The 10,156-nt window shown below is 38.4% G+C and overlaps 1 protein-coding gene across 1 annotated transcript in view; it reads left to right on the top strand.

Annotated features, from left to right (window-relative positions):
* Positions 1 to 58: 58 nt before the first annotated feature.
* IQCK (IQ motif containing K) overlaps positions 59 to 10,156 on the top strand; it is a 37,081-nt gene continuing 26,983 nt past the window's right edge. The window contains exons 1-6 of the mRNA XM_054080377.1: positions 59 to 91; positions 1,242 to 1,297; positions 2,821 to 2,959; positions 4,769 to 4,866; positions 8,295 to 8,347; positions 8,466 to 8,543. Coding sequence (XP_053936352.1) covers positions 61 to 91; positions 1,242 to 1,297; positions 2,821 to 2,959; positions 4,769 to 4,866; positions 8,295 to 8,347; positions 8,466 to 8,543 — 455 coding nt within the window. The 5' untranslated portion in view covers positions 59 to 60. The remainder of the gene's footprint in view (positions 92 to 1,241; positions 1,298 to 2,820; positions 2,960 to 4,768; positions 4,867 to 8,294; positions 8,348 to 8,465; positions 8,544 to 10,156) is intronic.

Genomic DNA, 10,156 nt, shown 5'->3' with positions numbered 1-10,156 from the left:
CGCGGGCCCCGGCGGCGCCGTTGCCATGGGAAGGGGGCGAGGTGGGGGGGGGGGGCGGTCATGGCGGGGCTGTGGGAGCGCGTGTGCGCAGGTGGGAGCGGCCTCAGCGCGGGGAGAGCCTGGAGCAGCCTGGAGCGCTGCGGGGAAGCCGGGCAGGGGCTTTCACAAGGGCCTGGAGGGGAAATGGCTGTAAATTGGAAGGGGAAAGTTTTAGATGAGGCATTAGGGAGAAAGGCAAAACATTTAGACTGGACATTAGGAAGAATTCCCTCACGCTGAGGGCGGTGAGGCCCTGGCCCAGGCTGCCCAGGAAGCTGTGGCTGCCCCATCCCTGGAGGGGTTCCAGGCCAGGTTGGATGGGCCTTGGAGCCCCTGAGCCAGTGGGAGGTGTCCCTGCCCATGGCAGGGGTGGCACTGGATGGGCTTTAGGGTCCCTTCCAACCCAAACGATGCTATCATTGTGTAAAATCTTGGTGTTTTCCTATAATCTGTGAACACAGAGATGCATTGGGAAGCCGAGACCCGCACCACAGTTCTGCAGGGTTCTCCTCACTTTGTACTTCATAATGCCTTAAAGTAGTGGTTTTTTTGTCATAAAATAACAGTTTAATGTAGAATGATGCTTTATTCCGATATTTATTCCGACCCAGCTGAGGCGTTTCTATTAAACCTGGAAGCAGTAATGCCAGTAAATCTCTCAATTACAATGGTAGGATGTGAAGCCCGCTGGCTTGGGCTGTAAGAATTTTCTGTGTCATGTAATCTGTAATGGTTTTTTATCTCAGGTCCATTGTCCTCCTGTTTCTACACTGGTTCATTCACTAATCTATATGGGTCATGTACTGAGACAGTAACCCTCAGCAGTGTCCTGGGGATTCAGTTGCTTATAGGGAAATTCAAGTTGAAAAGCATTATTATGTACTAGTAAATCTAGTAAATACTAGTAAAATAGCTAATTCCATGCAAGCCTCTGCATTTTACTTACGTTAAAGTGTTTTAAGTTATTATTTTGGTTAAAAATCTTTCGTTCAGTCAGGGTTCTTTCATCACTGAGAACTTTGGACTTGACTTAAAGCTCTAAAGACGCTCTAAATTTCTCACTTGCATTAAAACATTATATTTCATGTTCAAGAAATACTTGTATGCTGATTTTATCATTTCGAACCAGAAAATGTACCTTTAAAAAGCAGTGTTTGTTTAGGAGAAAACCACTGGATAAATGTACTTCTTTTTGCTCTTAGAGTATGAAGCAGAACAGCCTCCATTTCCAGGTGTTTTTGAGTCAAAACACGAATCTGTGAGTATCATTCAAGTAAAAAAAATCTGCGTAGGGCTGTTTTTTAAAAGGTTTTAAATAAGTAAATGGGAAAATTAAGTGCCTGCAGAGTAGACTCATTCATACAATGAAAACAACACTACATTTAGCAAACGTCTCATGTGAATCTACAAATATAATATTCCAAATAGTTGCTTTTATTTAAAGCTACTTGGGCAGTGCTACCCTAAAAGTAGATTACCAGCTGTGTTTGGTTTGTGCATCTCTCTGTCTTTTACTGCGATAGTCTGCTTTGTGGGCAGGACTCTGAAGTATGCAACAATGTCCTTTTGCTGATGGTGCAAGCAGAGTGAGTCCTGAAATAGGTAGGAGAGGGGAGCAAGCACAGCAAAGGAGTTATGCCTCAGTTTCACATATTGGGCATCACATACAGGATTAACTTTAATTTAAATTAGGCATTTTTATAGATGTTTTATCTTATTAGTGCATATTTACGTTACTTTGTTATTTTAGAATGGTTTTAAGGCATTGTAGTTTAAATTGTGTGACAGTTGGTCTGTTCCCCCAAATGAAACTGGCTTCATTACAGGCTGTTATTAAAGTTGAATAGTGAACTCTGCTTAAGTCATTACTCTGAAGATAATGTATTGATGTATGAGAACATAAAAATTAAATAATATGCCTTTCTGTGTTGATGCACGTTTTTCGATTTCCAAAAGGATTATTTTTTGAATCTTGTTAAAAAGGAGTCTGTCTGCGTCATTGGCTTGCAGCGTAATGGCCTGATCCCACCACCTGCTTTTCAGTAGCTCGTAAATCCCACTGAATTTTCAAGTGAAACTATTCAGATAACGTAGTTTTCATAACATGTTTTCATAGGAAACTGTAATGGGGGTGCATTTTTGGGGATAATAGGAGGTATCTGCCTCCCTGTAACAGGTATAGCTCGGTGTCTGTAAGGAATGTTCTGCTGGCTCACTGTAACAGTTCCTGCACTCCTAAAAACCATATCTGAAATTGTGGACTATCTTTTTCCCTGGTATCCATAATTGTTTCTTAAGGCTTGGATTTGCATCTACTCTGGGTTAGTGTGTTTGTGCTTTGTTTAGATGGAAAGTTTCTTTTCTTAAAAAGGTGAGTGTCAGGACTTCTGAACAATACAGAAACAAATACACAAGCTTCTGAGTAGAAAAATGCTTATTCAGAAAATGTGTCCAGTTTTAACTTTTAAGGAATTACTATTTCTTACAACGGCTAAAGTATTTTTAAAATTGTTATATCTCACCGTATTCTCTTAAAAGTAGTCATATAACTTCTGTTAGGTTTGGGTGTTTTTATTGTGGTGGAAACTGCAGAATTTATTTTAAGGTGCAGTTATTTCTTTTAGAGCATTTGGAAAATACTGAAATAATTTAATATTTAAATTAGAAATTATAATTCCCTATTTTTTAAACTGACTTTGTAATTTTTCCCGTTGAATTTGCTTCTAAACTTTTTTACAGTCTGATTGGGGTGTTTATATAGGTTACATTTCTCTTGAACAGGTGTCTTTGGAAGCAGAGATATTGCAGCCATTACATAGGGAACAATTTTACTCAGCCCCTGCAGCTGATACAGAGGTGCAACAGTTGCTTCCCACAGCTGAAACAGCCCCCTTTACAGAACCACCTGATCCAAAAACGTGTAAGTAGGAGTCTGTTACTTGAATCCTGCTGTGATTATTCTTCTAGCGTTTGGCAAGGGTTTGCTGTTTGTTGAATTTAAAGGATTAATGGCTACAGCACCTTTTCTGAAGTGGAATGTGTATGTTTGGCCTCCTGGTCTGTAAAGAGGGAGCCAGCCTGGCCGCATGGTCAACCAGAGAAGGCTTAAAGGGTGCATTACAAATCATCATCTAGCTGTTAAGGCGATTTTGTTCACTTCTGAATAAGTGATTTTTTAATTTAGCCACTTAAATCAGAGAAGGGCAAACATTTCTTCTTCTAATTTAATAATGCAAAACTAGGATCAATAGACTCAATAGACAATTGAGTTTGAAAACTGCTTTCAAAATACTCTCTTTGCCTGACTGATTACACGTTAGGATAGAAACAGGTCTAATATTGTCTTTCCATTTTTATCAGTTTCTATACTTAATAAAAATTACCAAGCAGTGATGTCTTTTTACTCTGCATTTGAGTAGTTTTTGTCGTCTTCTACTCAATTCATTCTTGCTCATTAGGAATTCCTGTTGCTGCTCAGAAGCAGCACTACCCTTGGCTTTTGTATATATCGTGTCCTTCCAATTATGAATATTTTCTGGCAGTATATGTTCCAATTAAAAGTACAAAGCAAAGAATAGATTTAGTATTTCATCTGTGTTGCCGAAAGAGAACACATCTATGATTTAATCTTTACTGACCACACTGAAACCCGAGTACTTACTGAATGGCAGACAGGCTGGCTTTAAATCAAGCGCAGCATTTCAGCCAGTAAATCCTCTCTGCTTAACTAGGATCCGAACAGGTTTTATTTTGTTCACCTTTCTGAGAGAAATTCTCTTATGGCTTCAGACAGGGTCACGCTCTGTGTTCCTTCTGGCCCAGTGAACTTGAGTTCCTCCCTGTGCAGTGTCTTCATCAGAAGGGGTAGAAGGCTCCTCCAGCTCAACCAGTTTATGAGTTGATGGTGTAAGATCCCATTAGGGAAGATGGAGACATGGGGAAAAGCTGAGAAGGAAACAGCTGGAGGAGATGAGGCTGTACGTAGAGCACGAGCAATAGCACTGCTGGGTTTTGGTGATGCTGACTGCCGCTGCTTTCTTCTGCTTGGAACTCAGTGATGTCAATGTGTGTGAGCAGGTTGGAGATAGGGTAAGTGGACCTGATGTAAGGGCATTGCAGTAAAACATGAGAGAGATGCCAACCCAGACAGCCTGCAGGGTGGAGTCATTGGGTGTATGGAGTCACTTTCAAATTTCTGAAGGATCTAGGAAGTAAGAAGCAATTATGAGAAAGAAAACACAGCACCACTCATATATAACCTTTGTTTTTTCTTCTGTCTAGAAATTCAGTTTTATGACCAGCTCTGATGCTGCAGATTGTAAAGGGCATGAGGATAGATACCAGCAGTGGTCTAGGTGTAACAGCACTGAGTTCAGCACAGGCTAATTTACTTTTCTTTCTGTCAGGGTAGATTAGTCCACATTGCCTTTCATTTCCATGGCTAACCTGCTTTTGGTGTCTGAGTTTGCTCCTGTAAAACTAAGTCTGACATCTCTGAGGCACATTGCAGTTCACAGTCTTGATGTTTTAGTTTGAAATTTACTGAAGTTTATGTTCTCTTGGCTGAAGAGAAGTGAAGGCAGATCCAGAGCTGCATCTGAACCAAACAAACTGTCTAGTTCAAGCTGCTGGTATTGATAAAATGAACGATATATATGATCTATAATGTTTGTCTGTTTGTGAAATCAAAGTGCTTAACAGTAAGCCAAGGCTGTGCTGTTTTACTCAGGTTCTCCTCAAGAATACATAGAGCATTACATATTTCCAGTACTCTTACCCGGATTGGCTGAACTTCTGCATCGAGCACAAGAAGAGAAGTGTTTTGAGGTTAGTTTTTGTTTTCAGTTCAAATCATTGTCAGGAATTTACAACCTTTTATTTCACAGGCAATACTTCTTTATTTGGTCTTTTACAAGAAAGCCAACCAGAATAACATGAAAGAACATGGCATGAGTCGTTTTGGATCTGGTCTTGAGTGTTGTTTTCTCCAGTAATTCAGAACAGATTGCATGCTATACACACTTGACTATTATGACAGTCTCTAACCCACAACAAATCCTCCTTAAATATTCAGTTGTATTTAGTCTAAATAGTGGTGTATTTTAGGGAAACAGGCTAGCCAAGATTTTATTGAATATATATATATTATTCACGACGCTTCTAATGAAATTTGAATTGATTTTTTTTACTTATAAAGGAAGCATACATCCTATAACAGGAAATAGGCATGTCTTATACCTGGCTTAAAATACGGTCCTTAATAGATGTGACATATTTTTGAAGGCAATAAACTAGCACTTAATATAAAAATATAAGAAATCTTATAAATATTTCAATTTCAAACTCAGGACGGATCTAAGGTTACTTTGTTTATTTTTAATCAGAGAAATTTTGCAGAGGTTGATGTTATATAGATTAGCAAATATCTGTTCTGAAAATAGATTTTGTATGGCTCTGTTTGTTGCTTGATAGTAAACTAATAAAACCAGTTATTTTCTAATATAAAGAAACCTCATAAAAAGGAGAACATCTTATCGAAAAGACACTAAGTGATTTTTGCTGTTATACAGAAAGGTGCCCTGTTATTGGGGAAGGAAGTTTAGGAAAGCGTGCTTATGTCAGATGGTCATTTTCCACTGTGACATCATTTCTTCCTCCTCTTGAACAATAACCAGTAAAACAATAGCTCTTTATGCTTGCCATATAACTGAATATTTGTGTTCTTTTCCACTGCTGCCCAGGTGCTTGGACTTGGACATTCTGTTTCCTTATCTGAATCAAATACATAACTTCTAATATTTCTAATGATAGTTTTGTTTTGTGTTGTTTGTGTTGTTCCATATGGATCTGGAGATGAAAACATGGTATAATTTGCATTAAAATGGTTAATGCAATAACTGGAACTGATTTTTTAGGGTCAAAACAAAAACCCTTAGAAACTCAGTGAAAGTTAGGGACAGGGCGAAAGGATTCTGTGACAAACACACCAGAAGATAGCTTTGAAAAATAGAAGGAGAACAAATAGTAGAGAGATCTATAAGAGAACAGGAGGGGAATATGATTAATTGTGATTAAGCTAACTAAATCATGAAGGATGAGAACAGAATACCAGGTTTGAATTTTGGCTAGATGTGAGTCATTGAAGCCTGTAAAGGGCAGCTCCAATAGAATAAACCTGTGGAAGATAAATGGAGGAAGTCCTGGAAGAAAGAGAGAAATAATTGAACTGACTGCGGTCAATGTTGAATGAGCCTGGAAGAAGGGAGAGGGAATTGCGCAGGAGAATGAAGAGTGGGTTTTTGATGTGAGGGGCTAAAGATTTTCATGTTTTGAAGGGGAATGAAGACAAATGAGAATAGAATGAAAAATTAAATAGAGTTGTTTAGCAATTGAAATTGGGGTAAGGGAGATGAGATCATGAGGACTAACAGAGGAATTCAAGGAAGGGATCAGAAAAGATTCATCCATGTCTGGAAAGGAAGAATTGTAGAATCAGATGGGAAAGTTGGGAAAGGGAGACAGTTATGCTGAGTGTAGGCATTTGATAGGAAAGAAATCTGCGAAGTCTTACTTGGCAGATGATATAAAAGCACCAACTGCTAGATATCTTTGCAGACTTCAAACTGACATAAATCTGAGAACACTCTGCAGAAGTTTCGTTTTTAAATTAGAGATGAAAGAGGACTATTAGGTTGTCCAATGTATTCCCTTGCTGAGATTTTTTTTTTCCTCTACCATAAGTTCTCCCGTGCTTTATCCTCTCTGCTGTCAAATGTCTCCAGGGGAAAGACTATTTTCTTAAATCTTTTCTCCCATGAGAGCTGACTAATGCACGCATTCTTCAGCATTAAAACTGAACAATGTTTCAGTGTTTTATTAGCATAACTCTGATTTTTCTTTCTGGTTGTCAGTCACAGAAAGAGGACACAGTATCAGACTCTGTAATGGAATATATTGTAATTAGAAGTATGACAGATCAGGGAAAGTGCGTGGAAGAAGGTTTCCTAATGACTTTGCCATCTCCTGAGCATCAGTATTTTTGCATGATTATTGCCAAGCACATCATACTTAAACTGAAAAGTGGAAAATTAATTCTGAGTATAAATAGTTCATAAACACATCTGCAGGTTAACAATGCACATTGTGCAGGTATTTCCTGTGTTTGTCCTAATTCATGTAGTGTAGGGGGAATGTGTCAAAGGCAGGTCAATTTATGTCATTTTTTCCCTTCTATGAAAGTTGACAGCTATGCAACTCTTGATTTAATTCGCTATCAAAGTAAATGGCTTCCTGGCAAAAAAACCCAAACAAAATAACAAAATATTCAGCTTAACCAAATTCTTTCCCGATAGCTTCACTGGCTCTAACATGGATAAAGCAAGATGAATTTGATTCCTTTGGTGATGACTGCTTCAACAACACTCTTCTGATTGTTTTTTTCCCCATTGCAAAGGAAAAGCAATTTATTTAAACCAGATTAAATTACATCTGCTAGAGCAAATTGGATTTTGTTGTCAAATTATATAGTTTATTCTCTGAAACAGTGCCCTAAGTAATGGGACCCAGATTTGTACTGTGGTTGAGAATAGCTATACAAAGACGGTCAGACTCTGTGGTTTGTTTTCAGATTCTGTTCAAGTCAAAATTTATCCATTTAACATCTAAAATGACCTGTAGAGAGCTCTCCAGTGAAGGTGTTGGTCTATTAAAGCTTATACATTTTGCTTCTTGGAACAGAATCTGGTATTGTCATGACAAGTATGAAAATTCCCTAAGGAGATGTATTTCTTCACAGCCAAACACTCTAATGGAGCATTATACAGGAACCCCAAAGCTTTTATTGTTATGAAAGGGATCCTAAAGTATTTTAAGTATGATAAAGAACTTGAAACAAAATGGCAAGTAATTTACAACATGTTGTCATATATAAGTTCTGTTAATTACTTTGCAATGAGGTTGCTGCTTAGGCAGAACACCATTCTGAGCTGTTTGTTACAGCTATACTACAGCAAATATCAGGACAGTAGATGTACAGGTTTCTCGGTTTTTAACTAGACTTGAAAGCATTCCACAAAATTTCTAAAATTCTGTCTGAGCCACTGACTGTTGGCAGTAGCAATATTAAAGTAGACAGAGTAATGCACTGTATATTTCATTTAATAAAAGCAGTCAATTTAGCTTCTGTTCCTCTCCAGTAGTGAAAACGTGACCAATCCAAAGCTAATAAATAATTTGAAACTATCTTTTTTCTTTAGAGAAAAAGAACCAGATTTATTGCCAGTGATTTCCTGACAGAATGGTTGTACAAGTAAGTTAATCATGGCTTTTACTATTAATTGTACTTAATGATTCAAAGGCATTGATTTGCCTTAGACTAGAATAGCTACCATTTAAATTAATGTGAGTTGTTTTCTTTTTGTTATCAGCAAGAACCCGAAGAGGAAAGATGAGTCTTTCACAGAATTCTTTTCCATTCCTTTTGTTAAAGACTGGCTGAAGGACAAGTAAGTTTGTATAGTTGTGCCCCCTAAATGCCCTTTACTCTGTGCAACAAAGAACCCTGTGATGCTTTCTAACTTGGTAGTGAATGAGTTACAAGGTATTTTGTATCGGAATTGTTCACAGAGAAATCAGTGTAGAATTCTTAAACGTTTTATTTGTAAAGTGCAGGACATTTGAATAGTCCGGTATTATTATGAACATCTTTGAGTATTGTGAATATCTTTGCACTAAGGAGCAAAGCAGTGTTTTCAGTGCTGCTTCCTACTGTGGAAATCTTTGAGGATACACAGTCTAGAAATCCTTCCTCGAACTGTAGGCAGCTGTTTTAAAAATACCTGTAATAATCCTTGACATCAGGATGCATTTCTGCAGGCATTTATGACTTTGCATCTGAGAAATGAACACTTGTTTTGACAGCCTCAATCACGTATTCCTTATTATTCCTGTAGAGCCACCTACACAGTAGTTTTGAGAGAAATGTTACTGTCCTTGAGACTGCAGTTTGTTTTACAATGTAGCTTTTGAATGAGCTGTTTTCTCTCCACACTGAGAGAATAAGAAAATTACAGAGGTTAGATTTTAAAGAAAATTTTCAAAATGAAAACTTAATTGGAGGCTCTGTCAGTGCAAACTTAGAGATTAATGTCTTTGTAGATTTATTTACTTCATTACACCAGGTAAGTGGAAATTGAGCTTTCTTGAACTCTTGTCACCTGAAACTTGGAACCCTTAAATTACTCATCCAGCGAGAGGAAGGCTCCTGGACACTGACAGGTCTTTGGGGACAATCTGTACTTGTGGCATGAAGAGTTAATTTTGACTGTCTCAGAGGTAGTTATGAGGTCAAAGCTGTGTAGGAAGTTTCTGCAGTAGGAGATGGACATCTTTGGAGGGTGACCTGTTTCATCTCAATTCCAGTACCTTCGGGTACCTGCTATCATGCTGTCCAGCTACTGTTGTTCAACCTCCCACTGGTGGGACACTTCAACAGTTTCCTTCTTTATATTGCTGGCTCTTGCCAACAAGATTACTGTTTAAGGCAGTGAATTTTGTGTTTTGGAAATCAATTATGACCTGCGGTAAGGTTGTCGTACTAATTTCTTAAGCATACTGAAGGCCCATTAGTAAAGCAGTTTTGATACCGCTGAATCGTGAGGATGAATATTTGTACCTAAAATAAGTATCTAAGAACACAGTTTTACAAATGTTTCTGTCAGAAATAAAGCTGACCTAAATGGTTCCCTACTCTGTCTTGTTCCTCACTCCGACCTTCTTGTATGCAGACTACTTACTGTCTCCCTATCTGTTTGATAGGATGCTTGATTATTCTGATCAGGGACCCACTCCTGAGTTAGAAATCTCTGCCAAGATGTAAGAGTAGGGCTTGTATAGCTATTTAAATATAAGTAATTTCTCCAGTCTGGTTCACCTGGGAGCCTGACAAACCTTTGTATTGGCACAAATGAAGGATTAAAGTGAAGGGCTGAGGGCAAGGTGAACAGAACAAATGAGCTGCTAAGATATAGAGGTGGTGGCAGGAACTGCTTAAGTCAGCTTTGCCAACGAGAGACATACACTGTGGAATCACAGCCTGAATGACTCATAGCTTCTGTTA

This window comes from Cuculus canorus, chromosome 15 (assembly GCF_017976375.1).
Source record: "Cuculus canorus isolate bCucCan1 chromosome 15, bCucCan1.pri, whole genome shotgun sequence".
NCBI lineage: Eukaryota > Metazoa > Chordata > Aves > Cuculiformes > Cuculidae > Cuculus > Cuculus canorus.
Note: the sequence above shows the minus strand (reverse complement) of the source record. Positions and strands in the feature narration are given on the sequence as shown.